The sequence below is a fragment of the Lissotriton vulgaris genome, chromosome 4_1, assembly GCF_964263255.1.
Source record: "Lissotriton vulgaris chromosome 4_1, aLisVul1.2, whole genome shotgun sequence".
Classification (NCBI taxonomy): Eukaryota; Metazoa; Chordata; class Amphibia; order Caudata; family Salamandridae; genus Lissotriton; species Lissotriton vulgaris.
This window is the reverse complement of record NC_141691.1, coordinates 612,102,116-612,120,847: the sequence shown is the minus strand read 5'-3', so window position 1 is coordinate 612,120,847 and position 18,732 is coordinate 612,102,116. Positions and strand designations below refer to the sequence as shown.

Sequence of the window (18,732 nt, the reverse complement as noted above, 5' to 3'; positions counted from 1 at the left end):
ATTGACACCACTGTTTAATAATTAGAGTGTGCATAGGTTTTTGTCTTGTACTATACGCAGTGTCAGCCCGGGCTGACACTACACTGGGGGGTTATAGGGCTTATCCCCTCAACCTTTTTGCACCTCACTTTCTACTGTAAATCACTTAATATCTTTGCACTAACACTTAGCCGTGCACCCTTTTCTCGAACCTGACTAAAAACCCTTCTCCAAGACCCTCCCCTTCAGCCTCATCAGTACCCTTTGGGTGTCCAGGAAAGTGATGGCAGTGGTTGCAGCTCACCTTCAAAGGTCAAGGGTCCCAGTCTTCCCCTACCTCGACAACTGGCTGCTGAAGGCGGGCTTGTACCAAGCTCCGTTATTTACCTCCAGAGTACAGCAAACCTCTAGGATTTGCTGGGGTTCACTATCAACATGTCGAAATCACACCTGTCTCCTTCTCAGACGAGCCCTTTCATTTATGCTGTTGTGGACATGCTGGAGTTCCACGCCTACGCTCTGGAGGGGAGAATCCAGGTGATTTGGGCTATGATCCTGATGTTTTAACCTCAGTCCTGGATTTCAATGATTCTGACTCTGAGACTGCTGGGTCTGATGGCCTCCTCCATCCTGCTAGTGAAGCATACCCGATGGCACATGCGGGCGTTGCAGTGGGACCAGAAGTCCAGTGGGTGCAGCATCAGGGGAATCTCTCCAAACAGATCCAGATTTAGAAGGAGACTGCAAAAGATCTGCAGTGGCGGCTAACAAACTGCAATTGGACGAGTGGCTAACCCCACTGCCTTGCCCACCCAGAACCTACAGTGATGATGATGTATTGCTTCTGGGTTGTGATGGCCACCTGGCAGAAGTGGAGATCAGTGGAGATCAGTGGACTCTTGTTTCCAGCTGAGTCCTAGCTCCATATCACTCTTCTAAAGGTGATTCATTTAGCATTATAAACCTTCTTCCCAACCATCAAAGGAAGGCTGGTTCAGGTGTTCAAGAATAATGATATCACTATGTGGTATTTCAGCAAACAGGACAGAGTGGGGTTGTGGAATCTGTACCAGGAGGTCCTGTGCCTCTGGTCCTACCTAGAGCAATAGGACATTTTCCTGGTCGTGCAGCACCTGGTGGGATCCTGGAATGCCAGGGTGGATGAACTCAGCCACCAATACCATGCAGATCTCAAATGGCGTCTACATCCGGTCTTTTCTGCGAATGGGTAGAACCGTAGCTTGATCTATACTCCACCTCTGAGAACATGTAATTTCAGCTCTTCTGCGTATTGGAGTTTCCAAAGTATCTCTCGCTCTGAGACGCGTTCTGTTTAGACTTGAACCCCAGACATGTGTATCCCTTTCCACCAATACTGCTCTTGCCCCGAGTTCTCAAGAAAATCAGGGATGACTTAACCAGAGCCATCCTAGTGGCTCTTGACAGGACAAGGAGTGTTTGGTATCTCAAACTTCTGAGCATGAGCGTCTGTCATCTGATCAGGCTGCCTTTTTGGGAGTGCGGCTTGTCGCAGCTGGAGGGCATGGTCCTCTACCCGAACCTATGCTCACTCCAACTTCATGTTTGAAGATTGAGTGGCGATAGTTGAATGCCTTTGATCTGCAGCCAGATATTTGTTATGTCATCTTTGCAACCAAGTATCCCTCAAAAACTGTATACGCCTACTTACAAATTTGTGGATTGGTGTCCCTCCCATCATGTTGACCTGCTTTTGGGCCCCTTATTGGAGATGTCACTATGTGTACTGTTTTTAGCCCAAAAAGGCCTTGCCCTAGGCATAGTTAAAGGATACCTTTCGTCCATATCAACTTTTTTTGCAGTTGCCTCATCAGCTATCACTGTCACCCATTGTGAAATTTTTCCTAAGGGCTTGCAACATTTGTTCTTTCCAACCTCTTTTCCAATGCTCCAATGTCACCTTAATTCGGTGCTAACATTCCTCATGGGCTCCCTCCCTGCATAGTTGTCCACTCAGACTCCTATATTGTAAGATGGCTTCATGGTGGCCATTATATTGGCCAGGAGGGCCATGGAGCCTCAGGTTTTTTCTCTTAACCCTCCGTATACCAGCCTTTACCCAGACAAATTGTTTTTTTGGACACGTGATTCTTTTCTGGAACCAAAGAGAGTTCTTTCTTTATACATCAATTGCACCAAAGAATATTGGGTGAAAAATCAAGTCTTTATTGGGTTCTCTGGAGAGAAAAAGGGCAAGAACATGCAGAAATTTACCATCTCTTAATGCATTGTACTCTGTGTCAAGAGTTGCTACGCATTAACAAAAAAGCAGCCTCCTGAGGGCTTGTGGGCCCATTTCACCAGAGCCAGGGGTACCACTACTGCATTAGCACCTGAGGTACCTGTACTGGACATCTGCCAAACTGCTATGTGGGCACCCCTCCACATGTTAATGGTGCATTATTGCTTGGGCAGTCAGATCTGTCGGGATGGGCATTTTGCTCATTTGGTCCCCCAGGACTACCTGGTTTGAGCCATTCGCAGACCCACCGCTTAGAAGGTATTGCTTGGGTATCACTTCTAAGTTGAGGAATATGTATTTCTCTATAAGAAGAACAAGTTACTTACCTTTGGTAGCTCTTTTACTGGTAGAGTCTCTATTTAAGTGCAGATTCTGCATCGACCCTCCCATCCTCCCAGTTCTGCGAAATGTGCTTTTTACCGTAATATCCTCCTAGATTCAGAACACTGGTCAAACACTCAGTCTACCATCGCTCCACAATTTTGGTGCAGAAATAGTCACAAAAAACTAATGTCAGCGTGCCGGAGAGGCGCCTATATAGGTACACATCACTTCCAACTTGGCTGATGCCGATCAGCGTCACCTACTCGTGCACAGAGGCACTGCTCCAAATGTTCCTAATACAGCCTTAGCCCTGGGGCATATTCCCAAGGTGAAGACTCCGCAATTAGATACATCTCCACCAGAAAAATCATTGCCAAAGGTAGGTAACCTGTTCTTTTGTACTCTTGAGACAGTTGTTTTTTGTGCCCTTAAACTGTAATCTGCAGAACAGATATCCAAGTTCCTTGTGCAGTTTTATAACATGCATTGAATCTCCTTGATGTGCTTTATTCTTTTTTGAAGGATAGCCTCTGTTCAAAATTTGCACCATTGTCATCTGCTTGCTTTTTTCTTTTTCTTTCAGAGGAAAATGTTTGTGAATCATGTCTCGCGCCAATACTTCCTTCAGGTGGGCTTTGTTTATAAATTGAGAATAACAGCATCCCATATATTCCCTTCTTTGTTATACCCTGTCAATGCAAAATCTTTTCAGTGAAAGAATGTGATGACATACAATTTTCATGTTTTTAATATGGGGCATATGATGTTCTGGTTCCCCAGGTAAGTGGCCTGGCTAATTGCATAACAAGTTCACCCTATTTCTGTCCTGGTTGCCAGAGGCAGTCGTTTTTAAGCAACACTCTCAATCAATTGATTTTTCAGTAATAACAGAAAGGAGGGTATGAGTACACATTTGAAATAAATATGTAGCTACTTCATAACAATAAAGGGTAAATTGGCATCAGTATCAGATAGGAGAGCTTAGTAGGGGAATAAGCCTGCTGCAGAAATCTGTGTGTAACACACAGTGAACTAATTGGAATATCAATGTCTTGTAGATTTGTAGTTATGAAGCTGCACTTTTTTGAGGATGACAATATAGTAGGAAGCATTTAGTAACATTCATATAGGTTTAGTATACAAGTACATCCACTATTGTTATACTGTAGTATGTTGACCACAGATAGTGTACTACAGTAGAGATGCATGGCATGTATGTGCGTCCAGAAAGCAAATGTATAGGTCTAGCCAATCAGATAAATTGTTCAAAATATTTTATTGAATTTGTATATATGTCAACTAGAAGACATATACAAAATATATTTGTAAATCTAAGTATTTTAAGATGGTTTAAAGACTTAAGTAATAATTTTAAGAAAACGTATTTTCTATAAATTCAATAACATAGGCAAATTATATTACATCAGAAGGGCTATGTATGTAATATGAAGCTGTCAAAGTTCATATTTAAGAACAATATACTTTTCAAGCTTATTCCAAGTTTAAAAATGTATTATTTATGGTATTTGATTTGATTACTTAAGAAATCAGAAGATCAGATAACTTCATGACTACATTGTAGACTGGCAAATAATATAACGTCATCAGAATATTAAGTTGAAAATGTTAGTCATTTTATCTCAAATATCAAATCCGAATTTATACATATTGGGAAATCAAATATTAAGGGCCTAATTTATATCTTGGCAGCAAAGGCGATGCAGTATCCATACAGCCAAGACTATGGTCCCCCAGCCTGAGATTGAGGCAGGCGGCCCTTTGTTTAATCATGGTGGAGACTACGCTGTCTCTGACATGATTAAACCCCTCTAATAGCCCAACAGAGTAAGAGCCCCTCTAATGGCCCAACCGGAGTAAGGGCCATCGGAGGATGACTTCTAATTTCTCCCAAAAAATCTGGCCAGAATTAGATGTTGGTTTGACTGCCCATCACTGCCAGTGAAAACTACACAATTTTTCTGTCACCATGGAGGAGGACTCCCATGGCAAGGAAAGCAGTGTCTTTTTTTATTCTCAAAAAGAAAATCCTGTGTCAGGATTTTTTTTTTTAGAAAATAAAAAGAAAACAGTTTGCAAAATTATTGGCTCCTAAAAGTTTTAATGTACCGGTTTCCTCATTACAATTCCAGCATCTGACTTACCAATTAATTTTGCTTTAAATAATTACAAATTGGACCAATGACGGTAATTTGAAATAACTGAATCATTATGACATAAGGAAGACAGTAATGTTAATGTTAATGTAATTTGTTATGTGCACAGCTGCTCCAGCTAAGGAGCGTCCCGGCGCAGTGACAAGGCAGGACATAACATAACAGGAACATAATGGAAAGAGATTAAGGATGACTAAAATTAAAACAAAAAAGTTTTGATAGCTTTCCGAAAGAGCGTGAGGTCCACCATCAGGCGGATTTCAACCGGAAGAGAGTTCCAGATGGTAGCAGCTTTAACGCTGAAAGAGCGTCCTCCGGCACGGCAAAGCCTAAATCTAGGAACCACAGCAAGGGCCTGACCTTGAGAGCGAAGTGTATGTGTGGGTACGTAAAAGGACAGGAAATTGGACATAATCTGGGGGCCTATACCTTTCAGAATTTTAAAGGTCAAACAGAGAACCTTGAAATGAATTCGCTTCCTCACTGGAAGCCAGTGCATGGAGCGAAGGACGCTGGACACGGAACAAAATCTGGACAGGCCAACAATTGCTCTGGCCGCAGCATTTTGTACCCGTTGTAAACGGGCGATTTCTGCCTGATTAGCTCCAACCAGGAGAGAGCTGGCATAGTCCAGGCGGGAGATGACAGTAGCCTGGATTACCAGCTGCCTGGTTGGAGCGTCAAAGTATTTAAGGACAGGTCTTAGACCTCTCAACAGGCCAAAACGGCACGCTGCTGTCTTCTTAGTGTGGCCAACGAAGGTAAGGCCGGCATCCAACCAGACTCCCAGGTTTTTCAGTTCAGTCACCGGGGTCGGAGTTGGTCCCAGTTCCGACGGCCACCATTGGTCACCCCATAGTTCTGCTCTCTTCCCGACAATCATAACCTCTGTCTTGGTGGCATTAAGCTGGAGACAGTTCCCCGTCAACCAGCTGGCCACCGCCTTCAGTCCGTTCTGAAACCTGGGGGCATCTTGCTCTGCATCCCCGCTGAGAGTAACCGCCAGCTGTGTGTCGTCGGCATATGAGACCAAAGTAAGGCCCCACTGCCTAGCGACCTCAGCCAGCGGTCTCACGTATAGATTGAATAACGTGGGACTCAGCGAGGATCCCTGCGGAACCCCTATGGCCAGTGGCTGTAAATTGGACTTAAAAGGAGGGATGAACTATAGTAGTAGTCTAGTAGTAGTATAGTAGTAGTAGTAGTAGTAGTATAGTAGTCAGCTAGAACTATTACTTAGGCATATTCTTTTCCGTTGTTGCATCATAAATGTGTTCCGTAAGATAGTATCCCAAAATCCACTAATTTTCTTTTTTTTATAACTCTGTTTAGTAAGAATAAACATAAAACAAATATAAACAATTCTGGTGCAGTCTCAAAACAAAAAAAAATTCCTGAGGACAACAGGTAATCTAAATGAAACGAAAGAATACATTGGGTCAAAGGAAAATGCAATTATATCATCAATCCTTGCGACAGCCAGCTCATGGTATTACTTTGTCAACAGCATCTAATGCATCACTAAATGGGGTGCCGATAAAACCTCTACTTTCCTTCCAGGGTCCCCATACATTGGTCCGCTTTAGCTTGGCAACCACTGCTTTCATATACCGCCCTCTTCGCTTGCATGCACGCACCAGTCCATGTCCGATCCCAATCAACGTGTCTGAGTGCAACCCCACCCTTCCAGGTTCTAGCAATATTGCGTTTGGCAATCATACATCCCAGCGTGACCCAGAGACGTTCAAACTTAGTTAGGTCTGTAGCTTCCCAAATATTTAATAAGCACACGAGGGGATACATCAATTGTTTTATGACATATTTGGGACATGGCTGAGTACCAAAATCCACTAATTTTCATTTCCTTCTTAAAATTGGTAGAAATTATTTTCAATGTGTTTTAGAGGCAATTTAACCAGATATTTTATTAATATTAAGAAAAAGTGCTAAGTCTGGGCATTTTTCATGTGGAATAGAATTGGTAGATGCGATGATTATACTGCATTGTAGAAAATATTTTACTTGGTTTCTACATCTAAAAAGAAAAGAATATATTGCTTTGACCGATATCCTGGCTATTGTATACCCCGGCTTTAGTCCAAGCTTCCAATTAAAATATTGGCTTCTATAATTTAATTGTGGGATTATTCTACAAGGATACTCTCTTTGAAGATGTAATCTTAGTATGAAATTTGACATCAACATTTGTAAATCATATAAAGCATATTTAATAGCAGTGATCATCGGGGAATATGATCTTACTATCTTAATATTTAAGATTGCAGGAAGTGGAACAAGTTTGACAGTGTTTTTCTCAATTAAAACCCTAATGGGTAATATGACCAACTCAGAATATTGTAACCCAAAAGCACTTTGCGCTATCAATAAAGCACAATAATATTTTCCAAAATCAGGAATACCAATACCACCAATCAGTTTAGGACCTTGTAATATCTTATAACTAATCCAAGAGCTTGTATTGTTCCAAATTAATTAATAATTTTATTTGTATTATAGAAACAAAGATGAGGAAAGGTCACTAGGAAAATGCTCCTCCTACCCATTGTGTTTTTTTTAAAACTGGGCTGTATCAACAGATTTGAAGTAGCTGATTGAAGTTTCCCAGCTAGAACATACTGCTTGAAACTGTGACAAAGAAAGGCCGGGCCCAGATTATGGATTGCTTTGTAGGTTAGGCAGAGTACTTTAAAAGTTATTCTTTGTTTAATGGGGAGCCAGAGTAGTTCTTTCCGATTTTTAGTCACTGAGCAAAATTTGGGTATTTTCAATAGGAGTCTTGCCACTGCATTTTGTAAAACATGAAGTTTATTTAAATTATATTTAGGAGTAGTCAGAAGCAAACTGTTCAGTAATATATTTTTGATAGAATTAATGCTGTTACTAGGGTGTTTCTTGCAGGTTAGCCGATATGAAAGGCAGGACCTTTTTAATTTTTCTGAGAGTGTTGAATGTGGAGTAGGTGGGTGTATTTATGTGATCTATAAAATTAAGTTTGGTATCGATAATTACTCCTAAATTGTGTGCTTTACCTACTGGGGTGGGGATTTGACGCATAGTAGTTGGCCCCCAGAAATGTACTTCAGGGTCAAACAGTAGTACCCTGGTTTTTTTCTGAGTTTAATTTAAGGCAATTTTTATCCATTCAATTTTGGACAGCTCTCATGCAGTTTAGAAATCTGTTTCCAGTGCAACCAAAGTTTTGCTCTATGGAGACGACAATTTGGGTGTCGTCAGCGTTGGACGTAAGTGAGAAACCAAACTTTCTCATCAGGGCTGCTAATGGGGAAACATGAATGTTAAATAGAGTAGGGCTAAGCAACGAACCGTGTGGGACTCCACAAGGCAGGGAGAACGAGTGAGAGGAGAAGTTCTCTAACATCATAAATTGTTCCCGATCTGCTAGGTAAGATTTCAGCAAGTTCCACACCTGACCTGTGATTTCGCATGTCATTAGGTGGTTTCAAAAGTAGTTTGTGGTTGACAGTGTTAAAAGCCGCCGAGAGATCAAGAAGGATCAGGGCAGCCCCTTTTCCCTGATCAAGTTCCTGCCTGATCTCTTGCATTGCCTTGAGCAGTGCTGTCTCTGTGCTGTGGTCGGATCGGAAACCCAATTGTGTACTGTCCAAAAGTTTAATTGTTTCAATAAAGGAAACCAGTTGTTCGTTCAAGAATTTCTCTGCTATTTTCGCTGGTAATGGTAGCGGGAGATTGGTCGATATTTGCATGGTTCTTTATGGTTCCAATGGTTTTATTAACATTCAGTGTATATCCAGACATCGATGCATTACTCTTAATTATATTTGGTATATTTATAATATTTAGTATATTTGAAAATTAATGAAATGGATCATTGATGTACAAAAAAATGGCATCTGCATAAGCTGATGCTTTTAAATGTATGTCAATAACAGTGAATCATTTATTATTTTATGATCTGTCAATAAAACACAATAATGGCTCAGTGGCTAATAAAAATAACAGGAGATAAAGGGCATCCCTGCCTAGGTTCTGTGAATAGTTTAAAAGAGAAAGTATTAATATTATTGACATATATTGATGCAGAGATATATATATATATATAATGATTTTAACCTACAATATCAAATGTGTACAAAAATGAAATACTCACATAGTGCTAAACAAGAATTGCCAATTAACCGTATTCACATATTTGTTCTGCCTCTATCTAAAGCAAGCAAACCAATAGTTTTTTAAATGGCACTTACATAAGCTAAAATGTTACAAATAAGTCTAGTATTCTTTGATAAATTCCTGCCTTTCATAAACCCCGTCTGCTCAGGGTATATATTAGAATTCAAAATTTGAGGTAACCTAATGGCCAGAATTGTAGCGTAAATCTTATAGTCTTGATTAATAAGAGCGCTTTATGGATAATTAGAAACTAATGCGTTATCTTTGTCAGGCATAGGAATAACATTATAGTTGCATTTATAAAAGCGCCTTCAACTGAAGCGTTGTTGAAAAAATCTTGAAATAAAGAGAGTAGTAGAGGAAATACGTTTTTAAACTTAGGTAAAATTCCACCAAAATACCATCAGGACTAGGAGCCAGGTCCTGATGATACCACCAGGGGTTTTCTTGGAGTTCAGCAATTTAATTGTTGAATGAATTTAGTTGTTGGATATATCTTTTTTAATGTTATAGGCTCATCTAAAATATCCATGTTAGCTTGAGATATAATTGGTTAATTGCACTTAATTAAGAATTGATCAATTGTGAATATCTTGAGATTCACTATAAAGGTTTCAGTAAAAAGTCTTGAATTCATCAGCCATCTCAGTGCTGAAAGAATGTATTGGCCATCAGACCTTATAGTGTGTATTTGATTTTTTCGTTAGTGCTTATCTTTTTTAATACATAAGTAATTAGTGAAAGTTTGACTAAACTATAAACATTAAATGGATGGTTTACTGGCGTACAGACCAGCTCTTTTACTAAGAAAAATATTTACACAGCAGAGATTTTGTATTTTTGTTTTAACGTTGATATTGATCAAAATATAAATAACTTTTCAATTTTGCCAATTTGTTTCTCGGAGAAAATTAATTTTGGGTTAAACCTTGTATTTTCATGAACCATAATCGAATTGGCTGCTTCATTTGTTAATACTTTAAAAGCAATCCAATAAATAATCAGAAATAGTAGCTAATAGTTTAATTTGATCATCAGGAGATGATCAATGTAATATCAGTGTTCATTATCCATCTAGGGATGTATTTAGAGTTATTCACAAATATAGCTGAAAATAAAATTGAAGCATAAGGTAATATAGCGATAGGTTCTATTTTAGGGTAAGAAATAATGTGAAAAATATTTCTAGAAGTAAGTATGTTTCCAATACGTGAATGTGTAGAGTAAACATTAGAGAAGAAAGTGAAATCTTTACAAGTAGGATATGTCAGTCTCCAATAATCAATAATTTTATTATAAGGCAAAAATGTTTTAACAAATGAACATGATTTCGTAGGATGACATTTGAAAATGGAAATTCTGTATAAAATTTGGTCTGAAATTATCTTAAAATCCCCGCCAATAACAAAAGTTACATTACTAATTTTCGCTATTTCTGAATATAAAGTTTTCAAAAAAGTAGCATCTTCTTAGGTAGGGGCATAACTGTTACCTAAATGAAGAGAACATTTGTCAGTCTGCTTTGAACATATACAAAACAGCCCTCAGTCATTTTCACAATTTAAAATGTTGAATTGTAATTTTCAAGAAAGAAGGTTTAGCAACACCATGTTTTAGTTCTATTGCTGTTGAGGAAACAAATGTACCAATCCAGCTTTGCGTCATATATGGTAATATATTATCATCTGAAGGTGTTTCTTGAGTGACACATGTATCAACCTTACATTTAGTTAAATAATATACTATTTTAGGTTTTTCAAGCTCACAATGTTAATGCTTACCATCCAGGGAAGCAAGTTGTAAAGAACACTTGTTAGCCATTGCAATTACTATTTAAAGTAATATAAAAAGCGTATAAATTAGATAAACTGTTCAGCTATTAAACATACTAACAAGTAGTCCATATAAACAGGCAAACAAGATAGACAATACAGACATAACATATAGAAACCCTAAAGGGGGAAGTAGATCAAGTGAAACAATAAGATAACAGTGTTACAATCCAAGAAGAGATTACTGTGCAAAATAAATATGCTAATAAAGGAAAAAGCCTTAGTAATTATGGGCTATGGAACACCATCTCTCACTTCTGGAAGCTTGCAAGTTCATCTCCATAAAGTTATGTTGATCTAAGTGAGTAACCCAATCTGTAGGTGAAGTAAAAGATGTGGTTTTTCCAAATTCTCATAACTGATGAATCAAAAAGTCCATATTTATAACCAGTCTCTGTAATCTAAGGGCACAGATTAAAGAAATGTTTGCTTATTGCCAAAATTTCTTCGCAAAATCCTGGTAGATATTTATTTTATTACCTTATATTATTAAAGTTAGAACTTCTCTCACTGCTGTCCAGATGAGAATAGTGATGAAGACGCTGTACGTGAAATATTACTTGCCTTGATTTAGACTGATTAAGTTAAACATGCCAATGTACATGAGCTTTATCAATTTCAAACTTTTTCAAGAATTTTATTTTTAGGAGTGAAGACAACAAAGTTTCCAAAAAAAGCTATACAATTCTGACCCTCAATGTTCTTTGAAAAATTGAAAATAGGTAGGATAACTGACGATTCATGTTTTCTAAGTCAAACATTTTTTTCATCAGTTATCTGACTGACCTGAGTTGTTAGCTGATCAAACAACCTTGCTATATCGCTTGAAATTTGTTTGATATCAAAGCATAAAGAATCTGTATTGCAGTAAATCACATACATTTCTTCTAAACATTTAGATAGTGCTTGTGATTCAATAGCATTTGTCAAGGGGTCGATATGCAACCTGTTCGTTTTTATTTGACAGATATTGTGCCGGTATCATATCTGAGGTAGTGCCAGACATATTAAGTGGTAGTGACAGCTGGCCTTAGAGCAGTCCTCCGGAAACACACCTTGCCCTGGCACTACTACAGGTTGGCCATCGCATCCTGAAGCCCAGTCGCATCTCCCAGCTCTGTTGCTGTGCCTCGCTGCCCAACACTGAAGCTGCTTTCTCCTGTGATACCGGTCATTTCACATGCAATCTCCTGCACCCAACTCACTCCCCTGGGAATACACATGCCAAACACACATGACCACATACAACATCAGTGCCTCTTCCTGTCCTGCATACTCCTCAACACTCATGACCAACATTTGGGATCTGCTTTACGGCAGCTCATCTGACATTCTTTTTCTAACCAAAACCTGCCTGGCTCCCTTGTCTGCTCACGTCATTGCTCTGGACACAAGTCAGGACAGGACAAACAGACTGAGAGGTGAAATCACTATCGCCTTCAAATAATCCATCTATTGCTTTACCACCTTGAAAAGCATCACCAGCACAATGGACCAATAGGACCTTCAAACTCCTCATTACCAACAACTACACCCTGAGTGGTACCATCGTCTACTGCTCCCAGCGCCCCAGACCACGTGCCCACTTCGACAGCGCCATCACATAATTCCTACCTACCCCGATCCCTGACTCCAGCACCTCTATCCTCTGTAGTGACCCCCAACTACCACCTTGAGAATCTCACTGATCCCAACATGACCAACCTCCTTGAGGACTTGTGCAACCTTAGACTCACCCTGCGAGTGGAAATTCAGTACATGCTACCGGACACCTACTGGACCCCATCTTCACCAGCTTCAGCAACATCACAGTATACAAACCCACACCAAGCACCTTGTCCGACCATGCCCTTGTTAACTTCAGCATAATCATCGCAGCATAATCATCCCACACCACTGAAGAAACACCACTGCTACATTTTTACAACTGGACTGGAACAAGATCTCAGAAGCATCCTGTCTTCCTAAAAAACGTCAACACCAACGGCCTCGACACAAAACATTCACCGAATCCATCTCCAACTGCACAGACATCCTGGTTCCATCTACAGCCAACAAAGTCATGAGACCCAGACTGCAAGCAAGCTGGTACAAGGAAGGAAGGGCTCACCAAAAACCACTGCAAGCAACTTGAATGCAGATGGAGACAAAGTCAGGATGACACCGACAAGAGCACCTCAGACCCTGCCATCATTAATTCAGAGGCACCAAATGGCCCACTCTCACAGACTGCATCAAAAGCCAAAACCAACCAATAGCGTAAAGGAACACTTCACCACAGTGAAAGACTTCAGCTCACTGGCAACATGCTCAAGGGCATAACCCCCTCTCAGAACCTTTGCACCCAGCTGTCCCTATCCATCTGCAACAATGTCACCATCATCATGACCACTTCAAGCTACAACCAGACCCTTTCAACCTTGCTGCCCTCGTGCCCATCTTAGTCAAGATGCAGAGGACCACCCTGACCACCATCACCACTCAAGAAACCACAATGACCATAGAGTCCATACACTTCAGAGCACACTCAGACCCCAGCTTTCCAATGTCTTCATCAAAGGACTGGACCCCTTCAGCACAACCCTCAACTCAATCTTAAATCCCTTAATCAATCATCACATACACCTATCTGGATGCCACAATACTCTCCCACAACACTTCTCAAGAAACCCTCAGCAGACCCAAAGGCATTAGCCAGCTACCGGGCTCTCTTCCTGCTACCTTACCTGTCAAAAGTCAGGGGTAAGAGGATAAACAAACACCTACCTCAATGGCAAGCATTTTCTTGATACCACTAAATCCAGATTTCGGGCCTAACCACAGTACAAAGACAGCCCTAACGGCACAGGCGGCATCTGAATGATCATGGGCAGAGGATACTCCACTTCCTCATCCTAATCAACCTTTCCACAGCCTTTGACACTGTCTCCCACACAGTCCATATCCAACGGCTGCACAAAGCTGGCATACAAAGACCAGCACTTTGCTAAATTTGCTCCTTCCTAACAAGCTGCACCCGGTCAGTCAGCCTGGCCCCATTCATCGCAGATGCTGTCAACCTCATGTGCAGAGTTCCATAATTAAAATGATGGTCACTGAGCCCGACCCTGTCAAACAGCTACATGACTTCACTTGCCGACGTCATCCGTGCCTGCTGAATCAAAATCGTATCATAAGGTGATGACACATACTCGCTATCTCCAAAAAGACTTAAAACACCCAGACCATTTCTTCGCCTGGATTACTGAATCCTCCAGATGAATGAAACTCATGTGCCTCAAACTTAGGACAAAAAGAGACGGAAGAAGTAATCTACCGCAAAGACACCTCGCTCTAGAACTCTACTGATGTCCTGCAGGTACCTGCAACCCACGCAAAAGCGACCCACGCAAAGAACCTCAAAAATCGACAACCAGTTCGCCATGACCAGTCCAGTCATAGCAGTCTCCACCTCCACCTTCCACACACTCAAGATACTCAAGAAGATTTTCAAATGGCTATCAAAGAAATCTGGCAGAAACAAAACCAAAGCACTCCTGACCTGCAAGCTGGGCTATAGCAATGCTTTCTATGCTGAAATCAGTGCTCAATAGAAGACTCCAGACTATGGCAAACACAACAGCCACGCTCACCCTCAACTTACTCCTAACACATCGCCCGCACCTTAAAGAGCTTCACTGTGTCCCAATCCTCAAACAAGCACTCTTCAAACTCTTCATGCTCACATTAAAAGTCTTGCACAACAATTGCCCCACGTGGATTTGCGGGACAGATGGCAGGGAGACATAGGACATATTGAGGATGAGGACTGGCAGACAACACTGATGTCTCCTAGGGAAGCAGCCATCACTCTCCGGTTTCGTTTAATTCAAATAAAAGTCCTTCATAGAGCATATCTCACGGGAGGGACATTAGTAAAAATGGGAACCAGACAGAGTGCTCAATGTCTGCGGGCTGTCATCAAGAGGCAACCTTTTTTCACACTATATGGGACTGTCCTCTCCTGCATCACATATGGGAAGGGGCGACAATACAAATGCACGATGCCACAGGGAAACAAATAACGCTCACACCAGCACTGGGGCGTCTCAATATCTGGGACGCTACTGATCTCACAGCAATAGAACAGCACCTAGCCACGCTGGGATACACACTGGTTAAGAGGGCAATGGGACTGAAATGTGGGGCAATGGAACAGCCATCGATCGGGCACTCGGCAGCAGAAATGGATAAATGCATGGTTGCCGGAAAAAAACGTGTCTAAATCCAGAGGGTGCCCTAAAAAATGGGATTAGAAATGGGGAGGGTGGAATACACAAACAGGGAGTTTATGTACATCACCAGCAGTTCAAATGGACATGGTAAGACGCAATAATCAGATATTCGGATTGTTAGATCAACTGGCTGTATAATGCTGACTCATGATAACATTGTGATATCCTATGTACGACAACTGTTTGTATCAATGCTTTGTGATGTTTGGAATTCATAAACAAACTATACAAAAAAAAGCAAAAAAAAATATGGCCCCAAGTACCTCAACAACCGTATATACTTCTACAGAACTACCAGACACCTCTGTTTAGCAGGAATCTAACCACAAATACCACCTACATGCGAAGAACCTAATCCATTTGTCATGCCTCGTCCTAGCATGCTCTACATGCCTGGAACGGCTTCCCCTGTACATCAGAGCCTCCTCCAAAGCCCTTGAATTGCGCAAGCAACTGAAGACATGGCTCTTCACCTAGTCATAACCCTGGCTCAGCCCATACAGCTTTTGCTTCAACACCAGGATACCCTCCCGGGTGAGTTATGCTCTATAAAAATACTTATGACACAGTACAACAAGAGGGTAGTTAGCAGGGAGTATCCATCACTCACTCCAGGAGGCCTTTTACTGTAGCAAGAAAGGTTTCACTAGGACTAGTAGATTCCAACAGTGATGAATGTGCACAATGATTTGAGGAGTCATAAAAACAGGAGGGAAAATGTAGTCTCAGAATATGCTCAAGTCTAGGATGTTGGGTGACTATCACCCAAGCTTCTTTATCTGGGTTCCAACTAACAAAAGAGGGAAACTTATGTTTGAGTCAAGAGATAAAAGATGTCCTCTTCCATGGGATACCATAGACTGATGATTGCCTCTACTACTCGGGAATCGAGCTTCCGGTTGCTGCAGTCCTTGAAATTTCTTGAGTGCCAGTTGAAACAATATTGGGGAAACCTGGGGTGAGAGAACCACTACTTACGTTGTACAACCACCATTGTAACTTGTTCATGCAATCATAGTTTAGATGGACTAAACCAAGTAGCTCAAGCTCATCTTCAAGTGACAGATCCTTCGTTGCTGGGTTGGGGGGTTTGGCAACATCTCTTGGATGGACAATGTAAGGAGACCCATCTCTCAGGCTAGGTCCTTCGGTGATGTGAGTTTCTGATCTAACATCAGATGAAGATCCTTCTTCAAGTAGCAAGTTTCTGTCTGAGTAGTCTGAGCAGACAATTTTGGTGTCCATGGAAAACCAGAGAGGTGTAGTACAAGCTGACTTTGTGAACGTTACCTGGGAGCTTAACATGTAATGAAGCTGTTCCTTAAGTAGGAGAGAACACTCAGCTGTCAGGAGAATGCCATGTAGGTAGACAAGGAGCCAAAATCTCCAGGTTGGATGTTGCCTGCGCCAGTGTTGAACGTGGTAAACCACCAAGGGACAAAAGACAGACCAAATGGTAGGCAGGTATAGTATGAGTCGTATCTGATTTGACTCATGAGGAAGCGAGAAGAATGGTAAGACTGCCTTTTCTCCCCCTGGCATCACTGTTTTGTTAAAGAACTTCTACGTCCACATCCAAAGAACTGATTTGGGGTGACAAAACCTGTTCTGTCAGCATAGCACCATCGCCGGTTGAGTCAAAAACGTATCTTTGATAGAAAACATGATGTATGGACAAACGAGGTGAAGGCACACATTTTCTTGGAGATCTCCTTTCCTTGAGGAACAGATCCAAAAAGGAAAGGCCCCAGAAGTACCTAGCTGAGTTGAAGCAGGACTGCGGTTGAGAGTTTGGGTTGGGGGTGGGTGGACGGGTGCTGGTTGGGGAAGCAAAGCATGTACATGCACATTGAATTGCACAATGTGAAAAGAGAAAACCTGGGATTAACCCTGGCTTCCCTACGAAAATAAATTGTGTAATCATAGGCCATTGTTTTATTTCACCATTCCTCCCTTGTCTTCATTATTGCATTTAAGAGGACCTCGAAGTACATCACTAAAGAATGTGCGCTGTACAAAAAAAAACTCTAATGTGTTTGATTTAATAAACTATAATGTTGTTCTTGTATAATAGGAACACAGGCCACCCGAGGAGTGCACATAACGACTGACTTGCCTCGTAGTTCACGTTTGGTATAGTTGCCCGGGTGGGGGGAAGAATAAATGTTTCTTAGTGCACTGATAACTTGATGTACTAAAGTGAAACTGTTCTACATGTTAGTGAAATACACTTTTTGAAAACTGAAGTGACTTTATCGTGGTGGTGCACAAAAACTCAGTTACTTCCTTTCTTTACATTTAGTTAACCTGTAAATAAATGCTTGCTTGTTTATTTAACATCGTTTTGGTGTCAGTGTTGAGTCAGCAGCCCAGGGTGCCCCATGTAAAGTTCAGGAGGGCCACGTGCAGCCCCTGGGCTGTATTTTGAATATTACTGCCCTAGACATAGGATGCTCGTGCTCAGGTGGGCAAAAATGGTGTCCTCATTGAATCTGGTAAAATGGAGGCTGAGGGAGCTGCACTGGAGTTGGACCCTGCTAGGGCTAACAGGTAATTCACATCACCGTCAGGCACATCTTCTGTCTCCTCACTAGTCCCCTCACATTTATTGTCTTTGGCCGTCTCAGAAGAGCTAGGTCTTAGGTTTTTGGCTATCTTGGGATGAGGGAGAGTGACAATAAAAGTCCTTTAACTATAGCGCTCACATGTAAAATGTACTTTAAATGCTATATTTTCCTGTAGTTTAACCCTGTGCCATTTAAATGTAATAAAGCTAAAGAAATGAAAAACGTCATAAAGGAAGAACATTTCTGTCAGAGGTTGATAAAAGTTGTTATGCTCCCCTTTGAGTCAGTGAGGCTAAAGTGATATTACACATTACAGGAGCATAACGAAAAAAACGACAAGCAAAGTTAACCAATCTAAAAGGGATTTCTCCTTTATATTTGTGTTTGGTTTGTAGTGAAATGTAGAAAGTTGATCAGTGGTAAAAGTGTAGAAAAGTGTGACTGACTGACGAGTGTGACAGCGGATTAAGTGGCTGATTGGGTAATGTTTTTGAAAGAAGATCGAGAGATTATAGCACTCTGCAGAGTGGATGTGGAAAAGAGAATGGATGTGGAGTGAGGATGTTGACGGGGTGTGGAAAAAAAAGAGGCTAGAGATAAGAGGATTATGCGGGAGATAGAGGTGAGATGGAGTGCAGAGTGCAAACATAGTTCATTGTGTGGCAGTCTTAAAACTAACAATGAGCAAACTGAAAATGAAATCAATAAAGTGATTGTTTTTTGTTTTATAGAATATTGCTTACGTTTGGATTATTCTTATTTTTTGGGGGGTGAGAGCCTTTGGCATAACGTAAACCCAAGGGTTTAAACATGTGTACAGTTGTCAGGATGGATACATTTCTTGCTGTCAATGACTTAGAAGTACATTTATGAATTATCCATAAAGAGGTAGATTAGGTCTATAGTTAATTATTGCTCACTCTCAAATGTATACTTTATTTCACTTTTTATCTTTCTCCTAGATGCATCTAAGCCCTACGGTGTAGTATTGTTTCACTGCAGGCATATGTTTCATAAAGAGTGTCTGCCGGTTCCCAGCACGGTAAGCAAAACATTGATCTATACCCGATATAAAAAAACTATCCTACCTAAAAACAAGATTATCGATACTTCAAATTTTCACCATTA

At 40.9% G+C, this 18,732-nt stretch overlaps 1 protein-coding gene across 1 annotated transcript in view; it reads left to right on the top strand.

Moving 5' to 3' along the window:
• Positions 1-18,732, top strand: part of VPS41 (VPS41 subunit of HOPS complex) — an 876,961-nt gene that overhangs the window by 824,083 nt on the left and 34,146 nt on the right. The window contains exons 27-28 of the mRNA XM_086964855.1: positions 3,168-3,212; positions 18,567-18,646. Of these exons, the coding sequence (XP_086820981.1) occupies positions 3,168-3,212; positions 18,567-18,646 (125 nt within the window). The remainder of the gene's footprint in view (positions 1-3,167; positions 3,213-18,566; positions 18,647-18,732) is intronic.